At 37.4% G+C, this 21,989-nt stretch overlaps 1 protein-coding gene across 6 annotated transcripts in view; it reads right to left on the bottom strand.

Moving 5' to 3' along the window:
* Positions 1–19,821, bottom strand: part of LOC122307466 (two pore calcium channel protein 1A-like) — a 66,966-nt gene extending 47,145 nt beyond the window's left edge. For 4 of the 6 annotated variants that reach the window (XM_043120363.1, XM_043120364.1, XM_043120361.1 and 1 more), the window contains exons 1-8: positions 19,545–19,820; positions 17,570–17,713; positions 17,354–17,461; positions 15,607–15,702; positions 11,392–11,522; positions 3,961–4,021; positions 3,013–3,179; positions 8–113 (exon numbers count right to left, since the gene is read on the bottom strand). In XM_043120363.1, coding sequence (XP_042976297.1) covers positions 8–113; positions 3,013–3,179; positions 3,961–4,021; positions 11,392–11,522; positions 15,607–15,702; positions 17,354–17,461; positions 17,570–17,713; positions 19,545–19,670 — 939 coding nt within the window. In that variant the 5' untranslated portion in view covers positions 19,671–19,820. Of the gene's footprint in view, positions 1–7; positions 114–3,012; positions 3,180–3,960; positions 4,022–11,391; positions 11,523–15,606; positions 15,703–17,353; positions 17,462–17,569; positions 17,714–19,544 lie in introns of all 6 variants that reach the window. The other 2 variants (XM_043120365.1, XM_043120360.1) reach the window with 2 other exon arrangements.
* Positions 19,822–21,989: the final 2,168 nt, after the last annotated feature.

Genomic DNA, 21,989 nt, shown 5'->3' with positions numbered 1-21,989 from the left:
ACCATACCTGACCTTTGAAGCTGTCATATACAACGGCAAGAATCAAGTTGGTGACGAAGTAAACCCCCAATAGCACGTAGAGTACAAAAAACAAACAATACCAACGCGAATCCCTTACAAGAAAATGTAAATTGTTGAAATATTAGATCCTGGTTAATATTTCATCAATAGAAATTTCAAGACTCCAAAAAAAGAATGTCAACGAAGATGTGATCTGGTTCTAATGAAAATCCCTGAGAAATTACAGAAATATGAGAAAAGTGTTACAGAGATACTTTTAGTAACCGTCTATATCTAGATAGTATAGTAGATAAATAGGTTGGCTGTAAATAAACTTAACGTGTATATACTTAACATGCACTGAAAGTATTTTTAAAAAAGAAAAAGGTTGAAAAAATTACAGAAAGCCTTCTTACCACTCCTTCTAACCTGTCTCATCTTAGGTATTTATAACTCATTCTACTCCTGACCATATCTAATGAGTTATGTCACTAGGATGTAACTTTTCCAGGGCATTCATTTCTAGCGTCTTGAGAACCATATCTATCTGATAACTTTAATGGACTGGGGGCAAATGGCAAAAAGTTACTACAACAATTCAGGTACAAGTCAAGCATATGAAATATCCCCTACGAATATAACAATCCTAAAATAAAAATCCTAAAATTCCAGAAAAAGTACAAAAAGGGTACTGCACAAAGTAGACAACAAATTAAACAATGATCTCAAATACCAAAAAAAATATATATATATTCTTTTATAAGTAGGAAATTTATTAAAAAACATAATTCCAAATACACAGGAAGTGTATAAGAGAAAGACACCTAATTACAGGCAAACACTGAAAAACAGGACAAAATTCATTAAGACTATTCCCATCCAATACAATAAGCGAAGCCCAAAGCAGCAAATTACGAAAAAAGAAAGCTTTCATCCCTTCCACCGATCATTCTCTATTCTCAAAACAGCGTCCATTTCTCTCATTCCAAATACACCACATAAGATACAGAGGTACCATCTCCAAACGGTTGCTATTTGATGATTTTCTAGAATCCCTCTCCAACAAGCCAAAAGGTTCACCACCCTCTTGGGCATCACCCAAGCAATTCCCCCACCTTAGCAAAGACCTCGTCCCACAAAGCCTTCAACACATCACAATGAAGAAGATGATCCACCAATTCACCACATCTTTTGCACATAAAGCACCAATCTATTGCAACGATACCACGCTTTCTCAACTTATCAATGGTAAGAATTTTCCCATGAGAAGCCAACCACCAAAAAAAAGCCACCTTAACAAGCACCTTGCATCTCCAAACATTTTTCCAAGGGAAATTTTAAGCTTCTATCCAGATTATATAATTTTACAATACCTTTTCATTGAAGGAAAAAATGGCGGTGGTATTCTAAAATCGAATCTATGCCAACTTAACAAGCTTATCTCACATGTCGATATCACGTCATTTAATGCTTGAACATTAGTCACATGGATAACACAAGTCAAAAAATAACCAATCATGAAGTACATGGGCTCTCTGAGTTTCTTACCAAAGAAAACTCTAAATGTTTATGCGAGCATAAATTACTGCCTCAAAAGAAGATAGATAGAATACACGATGCAAGCTGCCAAAAGCTCGGGGAAAGCAAGTCCAAAGACCAAATAAATTTAGAAAGTTGGTATACAAATGATAAAACACCTCTATATTTCTAGTCTTGTAGTTGTATCTTACAGTCTTATCTTATGCTTCCTTTGGGGTCATAAGTTGCTGGTTATATAGTTGGTGGAATGCTCTGTAGCAGTGGACATGATTGTTAGGGGTTGTTTGGATGTTGAGATGGTTTCATCCCATCCCATCCCATCCCATCTCAACATCCAAACAACACTCAAACATACACTTTTCAATTTCAAATCTTCATCTTTTTCATCTAATCACTACCCAACATTACAACTTTCCCAAACTTCCAAACAAAACATAAAAAAAATTAACTTTTTTTCAAATCCCAAAACAAAAACAATATTAAAAGATTATATTTTTACAATATTTTAACTTTATAATATTATTATTCAACTTTTTCTCTCTTTTTTCAAAACCCTATAAAACATCATAACTCAAACAATTTCAGTATTATTCACAGACTTCTCATCTCATCTCATTTCCCAAGCATCCCCTTTTTTGTCACAGTGTCATTCCTTTGTTTGAGATGCGTCTAACTTAGTTTACTATTTTCATAATCTTTCTTATTTAGGAATGATGTCCTTTTAGGAATTAATGATGGTGGCCTGTGATAAAGATGTTATAATCTGTCACCTATTCAGAGTTTCATGCAGCAGCTATTGAAGCTTCTTTTGAGGGCATGATTTAGTTCCTAGGAGTAATGACCTCAGATAATTGTCTATCCTCTTGTCCCTGTAAGTGGTAATATATATACATTTTGTTGGCCTAGTCCCTAATATGCTTTGGAAACTGGTAGTTCTTAAAATGGTGTCAGAGCCTTCATGCAAGTGGTCCATGGTTCACTGGTAGCCTCCATTTGTTAGTTTATTCTGCTTATTCTGCACTGTTAAGCATGCAAATTGCTCAATATTATATGGTGTACCAATCCTTAGGAAAATCTTCAGATCATTAAATCTTTGAGCTTTAAACATTACTGGCGTACCCTCTAATAGCTTAAGATTTTGGCACTGATTTTACTAAAGCTTCCTTTACACAGAGCTCTGAATTGCTGCCAGCAGCAGACCAGGCCTGAATTATTTAAACCCACCCAAATTAATAGTTCATATTTTAAAGCCAACCATTTCTCAACTGTTTTGTATTAAATCACAACCAATAAATCCTAATAGACCAACTAGTTATACAATCACGAACAGAAACTGTCACATGGCAGACACATGTACAATTTGAACCTGAAAACAAGATCGTTTACCCATAGCGAGCTGGAAGTTGAACACTGCTGGAAAAAGAAAATAACTATTTTTAAAGCATCTTAATGAATTTTGAAGCTCCCGCTTACTTGTATGCAGGAATCCAGACATCTGGATTGTTGGATGTGGTGAACAGAACAAACATCTGGTAGAGAGTGGTACCGTATGAAGTAAATTCTGTTGTTCCCTGTTGGGTATCTTCAAAAATAACATAGGCTAACCAAGTGGAAAACAGAAGAAACAACAGCCCTAAAGCCTGCAATTGAACAAAATCAGTAAGAAATTAGTATGAAAAGTAAAAGAATTACAAAGTATGTATTTTAAAAAACAAGACAACGGATTAAAATGAAAAAGATGAAAATGAAAGTGCACCATTCCTAATTTCCTAGAGTTACATGCTGAAAAAGAGATATTTTTCGTTTTAAGAAGCAATAAAGTTTATTGCAAAGAGACCCTCAAATAGAGTAACTATATAAAACAGTACTCTAATGAATCTTTTTTTTTTTTTTTTTATTGCCACTGGGTGTCCAAGAACTGCATCTCGACTAATCCTAGGGATGCACAAGCCCTCGGCAAGGAGTTTCCTACAAGTGCACCATAGGTAATTCAAGGGAAAAATCCCCCAGTCCAATGGCCCCTAGAGATTGTTTGCACCCAAGAGGATTCAAATCTTAGACCTTAGATGGTGCATACCACCAAGACCAAATCCTTTACCACTTGAGCCAACCCCTAGGGGTTTTCCCTAATGCTTACACTAACGAAGACACCAACAAGATCTATTAAAGGAGGAGAACTCTGGCCCCTAATGCTTACACTAATGAAGACACCAACAAGATCCATTAAAGGAGGAGAACTCTGGCAAACAGCAATAGACCACTCGTGCAGTAAGTCACACAACTAAAAATATTTTCACAACTGAAAAAAAAAAAATGTACAACAATTCTTTCTCTATAAAGAGTGATACCCTTATCATTTAGAAACTAAAAAGATTTGCAACCTGGGAGGATATAGGTACATTTATAAGATAGTGAACATACCAAGACATTCAAGAACGTGCCAAGCATTCCGGCCAGGATGAGGATGGTTGCTCGTAGTTCCCTAATACCAAGATAGAATGAGAAAACATCAAGCTAATGTACTATAAATTGTTTAGCAGTAAAAAACTGTGTAAGCCAAGCATGTACGTCATCATTTATAGGTACCTACAGCAATTAAGCAAGTTCTAGTTGCAAAATGTTTTTGCACCATCCATTTAATCATTGTCTAAGCCCTCAGACCATTGAGACTTGATTTATAGCCTCTGATGACATATCACTGGCCCAATTCTTCTAATCAGGTAGTCCCCAGGAAATGAAAAGTTTTTTTGTCCCAACACTATTAACACTGTGTGCATAACTCAACCTGAATTGCCCTTGTACGCAATAAAAAATTCCAATTTATATCCAAAGTTTTAGTCAGGGTTCTGATAATGATACAGGAAAAATCCCAATTATTCCACCCCAGCAAGACACTTCTTTTTCCAATAGCTAAAATGAATTCTTTATGTACTGCTTTCTTTGACAGGAAACTCAGATTGCCCATTTAGCAGTTTGGTATGATGAATTCATTCCTTTATGGAGATCTGAAGTGTATAAGAACTTCCTTTTGGCCCTCAATTATCCCCAGCCAATGGTAAAGTATGTAAACTAAAGAAAGCCCTTTATGGGCCTAAAACAATCTCCTAGGACATAGTAGTGCACATTTGAACAAGTAATTTGATAGTTGTTGTGACGCCCCCAAATCCCCACGCACGGACACGGGGAAATTGAGACGTCCGGATGATGACATCACGGGTCACCACCCTATCGACGTGTGCTAAAAGTGTGCAAAAGCAACAAATGTGCACGAAGGGACACGCAGCGGATAGCAAAGTCATATAACTAAGTACCAGAATTTTTCTTAATTTAATACAAAGCTGTTCAAAATATACATATTAAAATATTACAGGATACAAACATAATTTTAAACTAAATACAAAGCATAAACTTCAGCACCCCGGCGGAGCCGCGTCCTCGGGCTCAGCCTCCTCCTCCTCATCCTCGATCTCTGCACCAAAATCTACGGTACCAAAAATGGTGTCGCAGGTAAGTAAAATCCAAACACCACCAGATAAAAACATATAAAACTCAGACAATATGCGTAAAGTGATGCCAATGCGCAAAACCCATAAAATCATATTTTTCCACACACGCCAAAAATCCATTTGGCCCACAAAAACATATCCTTAAAACCAAGTCTCGTCATTATCCCAGATAATGACCCAAACCACCATTTTCCCAGAAAATGGATCAAAAGCCTCGAAAACCAACATCGCCATTTTCCCAGAAAATGGCCCACATCCGAAAACCATAAAAACAGTCCGGTTATGCATGCACCATGATCTCCCTTAGGGATCACCCGCACACCCTGGCTCTGTGCCATACCGTAGGTAACGACTATGCATGTGACACCTAAACGAGCGATGCCCAGACTCGCGCCCCGCGTGTACCTGGCCAGGCCATCCTCTAGTCCCCGCCACTCTAGGGACCACGGAGTCGACACGATAGCGTTACCGTATCATGCGATCCGGTCGTCGCCCTGCGACAACCCAGGGGATGTCACTCAGTTTTATCCACTCCCGAGTGACCAGAGGAGCTCCACCGAGATAATAACCCATCCCGGCTTGGGCTCATGAGACACACGCACCCAAAAACCATTTACGCCAATAAAACGGAATTTTCTCGATTAAAACAATATGCACATAAACACAATATGCAACTCACGCCTCATGGCTCAAATAATCAAGCAAACACAAACAAGCAAAACCAAGCACTCCGTCCTCAATCCATCCGACCCCCGAACTCCTCGGACTCAGTCCGGAATCAACCAACCAGAAGCAATAATTTATTGTAAGAGTAAAATATATTTAAATCTAAAAGTAGAGTTTGAAAAATACTTACAGCGCTATATGGTATTTTTTGAAAGCTCGCGGTGTTGCAAACGGCGGAGGAAAAGCAACGTAACAGTGTAATTTACACTGTGGCCGTGGGTTGTAAAATACCCACTTTTGAACGGGGACAAACCAAGGCTCGGAATTGATAGAGAATGGCCTTGAGATATTTATGAAGCTAAGAGAAATGAGTTTTGGCCGTAGGTGGTGGTGGAAATGGCGGTTGAAGACCAAAAAGGAGCTGAACGGAGTTGAGCTCGTGGGAGCTGCTCCGGCAACGGATCGAGGCCGGAAATGGGTGGTTTAGGTCGGCAAGAGGTAGGGGAAGAAGCTGTGAAGAGATGGTGGCCGGAGGTGGTGCGACGGCGCCGGAAACAGTGAAAAACCGTATGGCTTGGAGGAGCTCGTGGTGGCTAACGGTGGCTCGGATGGAGGTGAAACTTGGTGGGGATGTTCACTGGTGAGAGGGGAAGAAAACTGGGTGGGTGGTGTAGGCCACGCGGCCGGCAAGCGGCGGTTCTGGCCTGCGAAAGCAACCGGCGACAGGGGCAAAAACAGAGCAGGTGCAGCGACTTCCGGCGGCTCTCGAAGGCTAACGGCTGGTCCGATGGCTCTAAAAATTGGTGGGAATGATATCTGGTGGAAGGGGAAGAGAATGGTGGTGGCGATGCACTAAACGGTGGCCGGACGGCGGAGAACTGGGCGGTCAAAGTGGAGGCGACGGGAAGGAGAAAATAGAGGAGCTGCGCACGGGGAGAGGGGGAAAACGGGAAGAAAAAGAAGAAGGAAAAAAGAAGAAAAGAAAGAAAAGAAGAAAAGAAAAGGAAAAAGGGAAAAAGAAAAAGAAAAGAAAAGAAATGAGGTTCAATCCTCACCTCTGGAGTCCAACAACTGATCCAACGAAAATAAGTTTAAAAGCAATAAAACTAAGAAAATATTTTAAACACAACGTAAAGCTAAAATATAATAATTAACTAGTAAAAACAAACTATTTAATTTTAAATCCAAAGACAAGCTAAAATAAATTCAACAGCAATTTAAACTCAACAGCAATTAAAATCCAATTAAAATCCGATAATTTAAAATAAAAGAACTATTATATTAATTAAATTAAAATATTCCTTCAGTGAAAATACACATAAAAAGGGGGTGTCACAGTTGTACCAGCCTTCATGTTTGACCTAACAGTCTTATAACACCTTACATGCATGGATGCTTTATCCAACAGACCTTAATCATTTCTTTTTCAAACCCCTCTTATCATAGGATGATTGCTCATTATGGCCTTCTAGTTATCGGAACTACTTTACTCTTTTTTCATTTTCTTAGGTATTTCTCATGTATACCCTCTGGTACTTACTACTTAGGTAGCATCAATTTTTTTTTATCATTAATAAAGTTTATCAATCTGTGGACCACCTTCTTCTTCACTGCAAAGTAGTTAAGGTATTGTGGGAGGAAATTCTCTTGAGGCTTGGTATCGCATGAGCTATGCCTAGGAGAGTCATAAATCTATTGTCTTGTTGGCGAGGGATAAGGGGCAATCACCAGATTGCAGCTGTATGGAAGATGGTACCTCTATGTTTAATGCAGTGCACATGGACCAAAAGAAATGGACGATGTTTTGAGAACAGGGAACTCTCTCCAGAGGGTTTCAGAGTTTTTTTCTTTCATACTTTACTACTTTTGGCATCTTCTATTGTACTAAACGGAAAGAGTCTTAATGACTTTTATGCTACTATCAGTAGCACTTAGTTTTGTAACTAGGATCTTTCTTGTATACTCCTTCTGAACTCGGGCTTTGCCTATTTACATGGATCAATAAAATCTCTTTTACCAATTAAAAAATAAATAAAGTTTATCTTACCTTCAAAAAATTACTTGAAGACCATGAAAAATAAAACGTAACTTTTTCCCTTTGGATAAAAAGTAAATGTTTTACTAAAAATAAAGGAATAAGTATAGGTCATAAAAATTAAAAAATAAAAATAAAAATAAAAATGAAAAGTTCCCCTAAGAAATTACAAACTGTGAAATTATCACTTGTCCCAAAAACTTAAACTGATGGAAAGAGGTAAATTTTATTGTTTATTTTACATCTTAACACTCCCCTTCACGTGTGGGTCAGACTCATTCTCAATAGATGGCCCAACATGTGGAATATTTAATGAAATGGGGTAGAGTGTAGAGTCAGGGTTCAAACTCAGGACCTCTACTCTGATACCATGTTAAATCACCACTTGTCCCAAAAGCTTAAGCTGATAGGAAGAGGTAGATTTTATTGTTTATTTTATATCTTAACACAAACAAATTTTTTATGAGCACAAATATGGAGGAAAGAATCACAATGAATACTGCCTACAATCCGCATCGAATCATGCAAGGATTTTATAAAAGTGGATGTAGTAAGTTTCCATTAATCCTTTGTACATCAAATGTTTTTCTCCTAAAAAAGTGTCCTCACAATACAAAGTGGAGTGCCCTTTAAAACCACATTATTGACATTGCAATATTTCCAACTTGCTTACATCTCCACCACAAAACTGGACATCAACCATTACACCTCAAATAAAGACAAAATAATGAGCACAACTAACATGCCACAATAATAATCAAACTGGACACCTCGGGGTTGACTCAAAATGGTGGTAAAGAATCTTGGACTTTGCGGTATGCACTCTCTAGGTCTCCCTTGGGTGTAAACGATTTCTAGAGGCCATCAGATTGAGGGAATTTCTCCTTAAATTACCGAAGGTGCACTCGCAGAAAAATCTTTGCTGAAGGCTTGTGCACCAACAAGATCAGTCTGAACTTTGTTCCATACACCCAGTGCCAATAAAAAAATAATCAAAAAAACCACAAAGAAGGCTAGGTTAGCACACCTATGCCAATTTGTTTAGAAATCATCTCACGCAGTAATTCTAACTTAAAACGATAAATGGTTACCATATAGTGCCTATCAAACTCTCTATAATAATAATTCTTAACCCTTTGAAACAAGATTTTTTATTAGTTATAAAAGCTTCTTCTAGATTAAGTGTGCACTTTTGAAGCTATGCTAGAGGAAAAGGTGTTAGATGTTGAAGAAAAAACTAGTAATGAAGTGAGGTGTAGAGACTTGCCTTTTGAACGAGATTTTATGAGACAAAGATAAGGGATTTGTAGTTAAAGGATGCTGAAAGGTGTACCAAGTTTTTCCACCAGGTGCCTAATTCTTACCCGCATAGCAACTCTTTTGACTCCTTGAATGTGAATGGCATATAAGTATCCCAACATCAAGAGATTAGTGAGCACATTATGTCGTTCTACAAGAGGTTGTATACAGAAAAGTTCAGATGGAGACCTAAGATGGATGTTTGGCTTTTGAGCCTCTGTGAAGGAAATGCAGTAGTTAAGAAATGAGTGGGGACAAGGCCCCAGGACCAAATGGATATCCTATGGCAGTTTTCAAAACTTGTTGGGAGGTGGTAATACATGAAGGCTCTCCTCAATCATTGGGGCCAAGGAAAAATTGGTGAGAAACAATTTACAGATATCGGCCCTTCTCAATCTAAAGTGGAGTTTATCCACGTGGCAATAGATTGGGAGGTGGGTTGTCTTACCCATTTTATGCTCACTTGAATTCTTTTAAATGGAAACAAGGTGGAAAAGATATGCTGCCACCTTGTTTCCATTTAAAAGAATTCAAGTGAGCATAAAATGTGTGCACTAGCAAAGATCCGCATGGAAGACCATTTGGAATAATGCTCCTTTGAACACAGCTTTCTTTTTGTAGATGGGTGCATGAGCAAAGATCCTTCTATTAAAAGACACATTATGGTGATAGATTTGTTGTATGTGCAAGCAAAATGGAGAATCCGTTGATCGTCTTTTACTCCATTGTGAAGTGGCTAGCTCATTATGTCAAGGTTGTTCTTAGTCTTTTTGGTCTAATTGGATGATGCCAAGATGAGTGGTTGATCAATAGGAATCCTGGAAAGGATGGTTTGATAATCATCACAATGTTTCCTTGTGGAAAATGATCTCAACTTGTTTGATGTGGGACATGTGGGGGGAAATTAATGGCCAAAGTTTAGTGGATAGAACAAGTGCCATGGAAGGCCTTAAGGCTTTCTTTTTCAGTTCTCTTTATCATTGGATGGCAGCCCACACGTGTCTTTCTAGCTTTAGCTTCCAGGATTTTGTTTTTCTCTTTTCTCTCATTTGCTATATCTGATGTAAACTCCGTGTCTACCTCAATGATGCCTTCAGTTCTTTTGCAGTTGTCAACATTAATGACTGAAGGAACAAGAGGTTCCTTTGGACAAAATATAACTGATCCATTTACCTAGGATTCACTTTAAAGCACCATAAGCAGCAAGTCCTTTGAATACTTTATGTCAACACCCAAACTTTGGGCGACGTGAAGGGAAATCCAATAAGTAATTGCATGCACCTAGAATTCTTAATGAAGTGCTTCAGTTTCTGTGACAGTGCTACTAGTTTAAGGGATTACTGGCAGAACGAAGTAGAATTCAGTAAGATCATGGAAGGCTGCTTCACAGTACTTAGGTATGTTTTTTCTTTATAAGTACAGCACTTAAATATGTTACTAAAGATTGCTATATTTTTTTATGAAGTTATTCCTGCTTAAGTAAATTTAAGTATTAGCTAGGATATATCTGTGTGTGTGTATAGGCTAGGAAAAGTTCTAGAAGTTTCCCACTTCTTTTAAGATCTTATAAAGACAATTAATGGTCAGGTGTAATGCACAAACAGCCTTAGTTATAAATTAAAGCTGAAGAAAATTGAAGAATCTTTTTTTTCTTCTCTCTTTTCTCTCCCTCCTCTTCTCTCTCTTCATGTGACCAGCATAGAATAGAAACTGAAGTTGAATTGTGCCAGCTTCATATTATTATCTCTTTCTTATTCTCTCACTTTCTGTAATGCCCCAAGGGAAGGCCCAAGCCATATCTAAGCCATACTCCAAAATGACTAGTCAATGTTACAATTGAAGTCTCTTAGAATCATTATAAAGAGCATGAACATTCCTGCCAAGCAATATGGGATCCCATTCACAACCTATACTCACTCAATATGGAGGTATCATAATCTATGCAGCCCCTTAAGACTCCCAACATCCTCGTTGGACCATTCCATTATAGGTGGCACAGCTCAAATCCCACATTTCTGTTGGAATAGGTTCTGATATCTTTTATAATGCCCCAAAGGAAGGTCCAAACCATGTTTGAGCCATAATCCAAAAGGACTAGTCCATGGTACAATTGGAGTCCCTTGCAATCATCATAAAGAGCATGAACTTCACCCTCTCAAATAATGCAGGATTCCATTTACCATCTATGCGATATCATATATCAAAGCATAAATTTTTCAAAGCCCAAGTTCATAGTACAGACATCTTCAAAATCAGTGTGCACGCCTACATTTCCTGAATTTAAGCATACAAGTGGATTGGTCACATGAAAAAGAAAAACAAAACTACCCATTTATCACATATTACCTAAAGTTAAGCATGAAAAACACGACCCTGATATATGGTGCGATTCTGAATGGAAGATAGTCAAAGGCCACTGGAGACAAATAGATGGCATAAACCAATATGTCAGCAACCAAAATTAACAAGCAAGCCACCTGAAAAACCATAAAAGGGAACTGTTTAAATCAGACTCAAGGAAAACAACATCATAACATTATACTTTCAGAGGATAAATAAGATATGTCAGCTTGCCTTTACCTCTGATTATTATAACAGACAATATTTTCTACGGATTTCATACAAAGACAGAACTTATGAATTAAACCAAAAAGTGGAAGATCAAAAGATTTGTAAGATGCAGAAATACTTATTCTGACTGCTCATCCTTATTCTTCATGATGCTACAGCTGCCAATGCTCTAAATGATTCCAAACATCAGTCGCAACACACTTTAGGAATGTCCATTTTTATCCTATATAGGATTTTTTGTTAATTGGACTTCATGAGACATTGTTTTCATCAAGATTATTCACTTATATCTGTACAGTTTAGAATCCTAGACCATAGAAAATTCAACAGCATAAGAATTTTCAATTTATTGTTCTTAGTTTACACTTTATTAATGATGAAATAAGCCACTGCTATTAGTAAAAAACAAAATGTGTTGCCTGAGTATGCAGTGCATAAACGAGTAACACTAATCAAGAAATGAAAGAAGTGTAAACAAGCCCATAAAAGAACAGAAAAAACAAAATGAGTACGCCTCCAAAGATAAAGGGTTTTGGGGAAAAAAAAAAAATCCTAAAAGTCCGCCACCATCTACCAAAAGCTCCACCACTTTGCAAGGCCTAACCCAATCTAAGCCAACAAAACCGAGAATAGTAGTTGCAAGAGCACTAGACACCTAACAATGCAATAATATTCTGGATACAATGAAGCATAGAATGATTTTACATCAAACACCCCACACTTTGAGTGGACCCGACAGATATAATCCTCCCTCACCACCCCTTATAAGCCTTTTCAAATTCGAGGGATCCAAAAGCAATCCCAGTCTTGTACTGCTCTGATAAACTACAAGTGATCCGGAACTGTAGTTCCCACAAAACGAGCAATGATAAATAACTCTAGAAAAGCTAGTGAAACAAGCAAACTCTCCAAAATATTTTTCCAAAGGCCTACACCATACAACCCATTAACATCATTAGAACAGCACCCATCCCATGATCTCCCATATTTTGCATCCAACACAATTCTCCAAAAATTCTCTCATTTGCCTAATGCCAAATTCCTTTTTACAAGGGGCCTCTATTAAACCGTAATAAACTTCAGACCCCCAATCCTCCCAAGGAAACTAAAGAACACATCTTGGACCACTTAACCGAAGTACCACAACACAAGAAAGCCCTTTGTAATTTCTCCAAACAATTCCCTGAAGGCAGAAAGAGTGACAAAAGCTAAGTAGGTAAGTTCGACAGTCATTTTGATGAATTTAATCCAAACTCTTATCAATGCAGCCACTTCCACCTGCATAAACTACATTCTATCATCTTAAGAGTCCCATCCCAAATAAATTTTTCCTTGAAAGGGATAGGAAGACCTAATTCATGGGAATGAAGTAACCCTACAGCCAAGAATATTCACCAACATTGCCAACAAGGAGCAATTCAGATTAGACGGTTATTCTTTAGGACATATACTACTTTAAAACAAAAGAACAGATGATGCAAAGATTATCAGAATTTGCCTCACCAAAAACCAATTTAGCATCTGCAAACAAGTGACGAAATCAGTAAATCATCTACATCTTTGGACCCCACATAATGTCAAGAACAGAAAAGGAAAAGTGTAGAAGAAGTGAACTGCTTAAGTGAGAAGAGTACAACTGAAGTGTTCTGAGTTCAAGTCGTACGGGAGGAAAGCAATTCAAGAGTTGGGCTTGGGCTACCATTCGTAGCAGCTGTTGGGCGTCATTAAAAAGTTAGTAAATTTGGGTTATTAGTTGTAATGGGCTTCAGCCCACATAGATTAAAGATGTAGTGGACTTTTCTTTAACTTCCTTATGTTGTTGTGTGTTACTTTATTTAGCCCTGGCCCATGAGGCGCATTAGATGAGAAGAATTCCGTTGGGGATTCAGGCAAATAGCTGTAGTGGGATGGACTGAGTTTTTTGTCCAGAAAGTAATAGAATCTTCTTCCCCTATTCTCTTTTTCTTCCGTAATCTAAATTTCTTGGAGGTTTTCTCACCCTAGAAGTGAGAAATTACACTACTAATCCATACAAGCCAAGGGGTGTCTTACATTTTTGGTATCAAAGAACACCAATTTCTATGAAACTGAAAAGTAAATACACTGCCATTGCTGAAGGAAACCGACTGACTCAGCTACAGGATGGTTTCAATGTACTCAAGAAAGCCACTGATGCACAATACCAAACCCTGGAAACTGAGATGATGGCCCTAAAAAGACTAAGGCTACATTTGGGTAGTGAGATAATCTCAGATGATCTGTGAATAGTAGTGCAAAAGTAATAATAAAATATTGAATAGTAATGAATAGTAGTAAAAAGTAGTGAAATGTAGTAAAAAAGTCATGTTAAAATATTGAATAGTAGTGGAGTGATCTCATCTAACTACCCAAGCACAGCCAAACAGCATCTGTCATGCAACAGTTTACAACTTTAACAACAAAGTTACAAAAAAAAAAAATCAAGGTTACAGTCAAGGGGAATTATCATTAGGGATACTATTGCGTGGAGAGGGGGACAACCACCATGGAGGCGATGTCCAGACCAGAACCGTACACAATAGGTACGCCTAGAGTTCCCTGTTTTCCAGGGAGAGGACACCACAGGCTGGCTTTATAAGGTACACCATTTCTTTAACTTTCACAACACATTACCACAGAATCCGATTACACTACCCTCCACATGGAGGGGAAGGCCCTGGTTTGGTTCCAAGATCTAGAGGAATCTGGTCAGCTTACAGATTGGGACACAATTGTCAAGGCACTGTTGGTTAGGTTTGGACCTAGTGCCTATGATGACCCAATGGAGTCCCTCACTAATTAAGGCAAGATGAGACTGATGAAGATTATAAGGTGACCTAGTGCCATTACTTTACTTGTTCTACACATCCGTCAAACTTCTACCACATAATTTCAAGCTCCTTTTACCACCAGAAAAAATCCCACAATCAAGAAGAAGAGGGAAATGATTCAAGCAAGGCCATGGTAGCCTTCTTTGTGAAGCTCTAGAAACTGCGCTTTCCCAGTCTAAGGAAATGAGAAAACTATCATTTTAATCCCATGAGGGTGAAACTTGATTATTGGCTCAAACGAAACTTCCAGTAACTAAACAAAGATCAATGAGATTTCATTTAATAATAAAATTCAAGAATTTAAACATAGCTTGACAGAAATGTGCTTCACATGATCTCCTTCTAGGGAAAAATTACAATAAGTCCCAAATAATACACCATTGTAGGTTCCACCAACTCTGCCAATTCATTCACAAAAACTCCAAATGAAGGAACATTCAGGTTGTCTTGCATGATAGATAATTTTGCTTAAGCCCCCATCAAATGAAGAAAGAAGACTGTTTTTTTACAAGTGATGATTTTGTTAAAGTAGGAGTACCCTAATATATGGGAATTCTACAAGAGAAGTGCTAAAAGTTATTACAACAGTTTATTAAGGTACAAAATAGGCAGTCGAAAAGCAATACGTAGATCTAAAAAATACAATCAAGAATATGAAGATGAAAAAATGACAATGCAAGTATGGATGAGGTTACTTCATTCAAGGTAATACTAACATGTTTAATTACCCAAAAAATGCACCAAAAGCTCAGAGTATTTTGATTCAAACTAAAGGTATTACAATAACGCAATATCAAGCACAGAGGAAAGAAAAAAAAAAAAAAAATCGGCTACGGTAGATGGAATTAAAAGTGGCAATAATATAATTGAGAATATGACTTCAAAACAAAACAGGTCAAGCCCAGCAAAAGATTTAGTTTCTTTGGTAAACTTCTTAGCTAAATGAGTCAATAATGTGAAACCATAGCACAAACTATAGATAGGAGTTTCTAGCTACCTAACAAAACAAAAAAAAAAAAAAAACAAAAAAACAAAAAAAAGAATAGCTTCTTGGCAATTATATAAGATAAAAATCAGAAAATAACTTTCTTTTTTGGCTACTCAAAAGTTAACTTTTAAGAAATAATCTGGAGGGAAGTACCTTCAAGCGATTAAGAGGATCTTTCCAATAAAGGCGATGCCCTTCATACGAGATTGGAAAGAAAGCATGTGCCACAACTATGATGAGAGTTATGCCCTGCATAAGAACAGAAACTTATGCAACATGCAAATGACTAACTATCTAAAAATCCCTAAAAGCAAACAGCTCTGCACTTTGAAGCATCCACACAAGACTTGGGTACCACCTTAGCATCATTAAATTTCTGACCATAGCAACTACAATAAATAAATTAAAAAACTTGACAATAAAAGCGCCATTGAATTATCACTAACAGGAGAGCACAGAGTTACCTAAACCACAATTTAATACCCATTTCCATGGAAGAACTAATTATCGTGCGAGTTTAAGTAACCCCCCTCCCCAAAAAACAAAAACCAAAAAAACACCCAATCGCCCACCATGATCATACTTGTGTTCTGAGCAAAGTAGACAAACTGAGGGCTTCTTCCAATAAGACCAACTTAAAAAAACAGGAATCGGATTTATTGAATCGAATGATCCAAGACATATTCTGAATCAGGTATTTTATTGTTATAAACATATTTTAAAAATACAAAATGCAATTTAAGCATTTGAAAACAGTATGAATGAGTTTAATATGTGCCTTCATTGGCCAACTTCAACAAAAGTATAATATGAATCTAAATAGCATCACTATGAAAGCAATTCATGAATATAGCCTTTGAAACAAAATCCAAAAAACAAGGAATAGAGTCCTGAATTAGCTGGAGCCGGCTAGAAGTAGTCTAATCGGCCAATTTAACTACTTCGGTGGTGGAATCCAATCATGCAGTGGAATCAATTCGATTTATAACCGACTCAATTTAAACAGGAAAAATCAATCTAAATCGATTTTTTTTCGGGTCATGTCAAAGACAGATGTTTAGGTGATATTTCAATACCTACAGTACATTCAGCTAGGGGTGGGCAACAGGGGCCAGTACCCCACACCCGCATGGGCAGGCGGGCTACCCCTCTCTGCCCATGCGGGGGCAGGGGGCAGAGGGCAGGATGATACCAATGGGGCCCCGCCCTGCAATCCAGGAAAACAAACAGAATCCATATACGATTAATTTTTTTCTTTCTGGAAATGCTAATTAAAATGGAGTATTGAAACATTTTACTCACCATGGAATACCATTTAATATTTTCATATTATGCCTAGCATGCTTTGCTTTAAATATACAGTATACTTGAATCGTGATGATAATTTTAGGGATAAATCACACATCTGAAAGACAATAAACCCCAATCAAGTTGATTTATGACCTACCCCCTTGGCACATAAAGATAGCAACTTGAAGGAACAAAAGCTGACATAAAAGGCTTTGTTGGATAAATGTTAGAATCATTTTATCATCACGCCACCCGTCATATTGCAGCCAAGTGGTCAAAGGGCAGATGAGCTGTAGACCCAGACATTCAAGGTTCAGCTTAACACTAGGAGTTCTCCAAGATAATCAAATACACGGTTATGGTGGACGAGGTTGTTACCCCAGGTTTACTCTTCTAGGGTGGTTCCAAATGGTTATCCCTTGGTGAGGTTTTACTTGGTCAAAAGAATTTATCATCACTCCCAACCTTTCATGATATCTTAAATTTTGTGTGAGTGGGTCAGCACTCAAACTTGAAGTGAATATATTCATAGCACTTCTTGATAAGCACAAATGCATGTATGCATAGAGAAGTAGGCAGAATATAACTTTTTTCAATATCTAACTCTTACCTCGTATACAAGAGACTCCACCCCGGTTAAATAGGGCAGTTCCCCAAGATAAAAGTAGTCCCTGTTGTTGCAAGAATATGTAGAATAGTTGGTACACCACAAAGGTTTCTGCACACACATTGGCAAGTTAAGAATAAACAAACAACTTCTGTTTATGAAAGTGCATTGCTTAGGGCCTTAACCAAGCAACCAAAATTGAAGAGAAAGTGTACTAACTTCTATGAAATTTAGGATTATCAATGCAAAATAATTGAGGACCCAAATGAAATCAAGTCGAATAAGCATGAAGTAGAATTTTGCAGCATTCTGGAAGTTTGATTGTTCAAGAATTTGCTCAGGTAAACCAATACCATCTTCAGCCTGCACAATGCATTTAAAATAAAACTAATTATTTGTTTGAAAGAAAATTGAGAATAAAATTCTTATTGAAGTAATACGAAAACCTCACAAGCTGTCAATTTGTTGATGGATTCTTTTTCTTGTTCCTTTTTTTTTTTTTTTTTTTGTAAATAAGATTTTGCCAAAATTCGAAAAGGTCCAACCCATGTACACAGTGAGCATAGAAGATCTAACCCTAAGCAATAAAAGGAAAAAGAAGAAGAAAATCCTGAAAACTCTGTACGGAAACAAAAGTTCCACTGGTTTCTCACAATCTCAGAAGTTGGAATTATTTGTTTCTCTTCAAATACAACACATTAAGCAAGACAGAGTCAATTTCCACAAAAAATCGCAAGGGTGACTACCAAATTGCCCTTTCCAAGACACAAGGATGTCCAGTACCACTCTTCAAGGCATTACCCTATCTACTCCAAAAAGATACAACATATAATTCCACAGAGCACTAGCTAATTCATAAAGCAGTAACAGATGGTCAACAGATTCTCCTCTACTTTTGTAAATACAATACCGATCCACTGCCAATACCTGGCTCTTAATTAGATTATCCATTAAAATTCTTTCCTAGAGCAGCCATCAAAAAAAACTACTCTCTGTGGAGTCTTATTCCTCCAAATACTCTTCCAAGGAAGAGAAATGTTAGAATGGGGATGAAGGGCTTTGTAGAAAGATCTGACTTCAAAGACCCCATACTTGAAATGAAAATTATATAAGTATCACTCAGCAGTAAATGTCAAATAGGTTACACATGCCACCACTTAGCATTATTTGTAAAAGAAAAAATATATATCTATCTGCAGTCAATGTCAAACATATCACATATGCCACCACTTGTACTTCTATTACAAATTAAAATTTCAAAATCACATTTATGATGAGTTCTAACACACACACACACACATACAACTCTTCTTCATTGAGATCAAGTTCGAAATTCAAACACGAAAAATGTAAGAAGAATTCAAATTCTATTGAAATATAAGGTTAATGGTAGTCCACTAAAAAATGAATGTATATATACCACGTACTTCAACAGTAGAACCAAACATTAATCTTGAATATCTTGAAATAATTAATTAAACTGCGTTATATTCCATTTCGAACTCAGAAGTCACAGCTAAATCCATAATATTCCACATCCAAAAGAACGCAAAATCATTTTAAACGGCCATAAGCTAATATCATTCATCAAACTGCATATAATCAAATAAAAATCCATTATGAAATTCACCTCAGAACCAGATAAGTACGTTTAAATTTTTCAAAAGCCAACCCCCAAACCAAAGCCTAAACCATATATGCAGTTAGAATCATTTTATCATCACCAAGATCTTTGTTGTATAAATGTTGGACAAATGCTAACATATGAAGGCTTTGTTGGATAAGTCTAAAAAACCAACACCAAGATCTTTCATTAGACTGCATATACTAGCACATAAACCCATTGGAAAATTCAATTCAATATCCTCGAATCACATCCAAAGAAAACAAAATGAATGTAAACAACCATAACTAAGATCGTTCATTATAGTTCATATCTCGAACGCGTTATAAAATTTGAACAGAAATTTAGGGTGACATCCAACTTCTATTCCACTTCCAAAACTATCACTCAGTACTTTTCAAGTAGTTTAAAACGCAAACCCACCACCGAATTCACCAAACCAGTACCAAGCCACAGCTAAGTCGCCTTAGCTTATCCAGAAGAACAAAAATCAAACTTGAAGGGATCAGCATTTTTAGGAACTATGTCTAATATGAAAAAATGGCAGAGGAAACAACGAATGTAACCGACCAGATCAACCAGCGCCGCAGCCTTTTCATAAGGCGACCCAAAAGCTATAGCATCAGACCGATTATGGCGGTCTCTCCGACGAGCCCCAGTTCCACTGCTTTCTCCGCCCAGAAAAGGCCTCTCCATTTGTGAGAGAGGAAGAGAAAACCAGCGAGAAGAGAAAACCAACTCACACTCTCTCAATGAAAAATCATACAGAGAGAGAGAGACAGAGAGATAGAGAGTTGATGGAAGAAGGTGGTGGCCAGACAGAGTTGGATGAAATGAAGTGTATTTAGTGAGGCGGTGTCAGAGCCGGTAATAACTTATTACTTCGAATTGGACTACGATGAGGTAGCCCTCCAGCCCACTCCATGCACTCTCATTTAAATTTGAATCATATAAATAATTAAAAATTAAATAAAATATTATTTTAATATTATTATTATTTTAAATTTTAAAAAATTAAACTATTTATTATATTTTATATTAAAATTTAAAAAAATTATAATAATAAAATAAAACACTTTCAATATCTAAATAGATAAAATTTTACATATTGTAAGCCAAAATCAAAAACTACTATCTATTTTCACATGCATGCACCATTCATGCATCATATAAAGAATAATCATAGATATCACATTTTATCTTATTTTTATATCATTAATACTTTTTATCACTACTGATTGATATGAATGGCACTGAGCTAGTGGAGAGGGAAGCCATAGCTGCGGGTTTTAAAGAATACTTTAAGTCAGTGTATCAGTCAACTCAGGCTAACCCAGAGTGCATCAGTTTCTGCTTATAGGGAGTTGTGCAAAGGGTAATAGAAGACATGAGAGTCAATCTGGAAAGGAATTTTTCTATAAAGGAAATAGAAACAGCCTTGAAGCAGATGTCCCCCTATAAATCACCCGCCCCTGATGGTTTTAGTGCAGGATTCTACCAAGAGCATTGGAAGACTGTGGGAAAGGAGGTTTCAGAAGCTGTTTTGTTTTTTCTAAACTCAGGGAATATGCCAGGGATCATGAACCACACACATATTGTTTTAATCCCTAAGGTAAATGCCCCATCCATGGTCCATGACTTTAGACCAATTTCTCTATGCAACATTGGTTACAAGCTCATCTCTAAGGTAATTCCAAATAGAATGATAGGGGTGTTGGAAAAGGTGATATCCTGGAACCAAAGTGCTTTCCTTCCAAATAGGCTCAGAACTGACAATATTATGGTTGCCTATGAACTTCTTCATACTATGTACTCAAAAAAGAAAGGTAGGGAGGGGTCAATGGCCATCAAGTTGGATATGTCAAAAGCCTATGATAGAGTGGAGTGGAATTTTTTAGAGGCTATTCTGATAAAGATGGGTTTCGGGTTGAAGTGGACCAAAATAGTGATGGCTTGTGTCAGGTCAGTAACCTATTCTACTCTTGTTAATGGGATACCGGGAGAGACAATTTTCCCCACACAAGGGCTAAAACAAGGTGACCCACTGTCACCTTATCTGTTCTTAATTTGTGTTGAAGCCCTCAGTACCCTCTTGAATAATGCAGAAAATGGTAGCCTTATTGAAGGGATAGCTGTGAAGAGGAATGGTCTGAGGATAAACCACCTCCTTTTTGCTGACGACTGTGTGATCTTTTGCAGAGCCAAGTTAGTTGAGTGGTATCAGATCAAGAGTCTACTGGCTGTTTATGAGGAAGCTTCAGGCCAAACCTTGAACAAAGAGAAAACCAGTGTGTTCTTTAGCTCTAACACAAAGAAGGAAGCAAAAGATTTTATTCTGCAGCAGATTAATGGAGCAAGGTGTAATAATTACAATAGATATCTCGGGCTTCCTACCCTAGTGGGAAGATCTAAATACAACACCTTCAGTAGCCTAAAAGAGAAGATATGGAAGAGGATAAACAACTGGAAATCAAAGTTTCTATCAATGGCTGGAAAGGAAATCTTAATTAAAAGTGTGCTGCAAGCAATACCTACATACTCTATGAGTGTCTTCAAGATGCCTGGAAAACTCCTTAAAGAGATTGAAGGAATGATGGCCAGTTTCTGGTGGAAGCATAAAGAGGGAGGGAAGGGCATACACTGGAAATCCTGGAAACAAATGGGGGAAGTGAAGAATCAAGGAGGTTTAGGTTTCAGGGATCTCAACAGCTTTAACAGAGCACTCTTAGCCAAGCAAATATGGAGAATGGTAAAGCAACCCCAATCCCTAGTCTCGAGGGTATACAAACAGAAATATTTTCAGCATTGTGATGTAATGGAGGCTGAGTTAAAAGGGTCACCATCGTACATTTGGAGGAGCCTCTGGTCCAATATGGGACTAGTAAAGGAGGGGCTGGTTTGGAGAGTTGGAAATGGGAGAAACATAAAAATATGGAAGGACAAATGGATGCCTAAACCAGTAACTTTTCAGATTCAGACCCATGTTAACTCTCTTGATCCGGATAGCAAAGTGAA

This window comes from Carya illinoinensis, chromosome 4 (assembly GCF_018687715.1).
Source record: "Carya illinoinensis cultivar Pawnee chromosome 4, C.illinoinensisPawnee_v1, whole genome shotgun sequence".
NCBI classification, from domain to species: Eukaryota; Viridiplantae; Streptophyta; class Magnoliopsida; order Fagales; family Juglandaceae; genus Carya; species Carya illinoinensis.
This window is presented reverse-complemented; position numbering and strand designations above follow the sequence as displayed.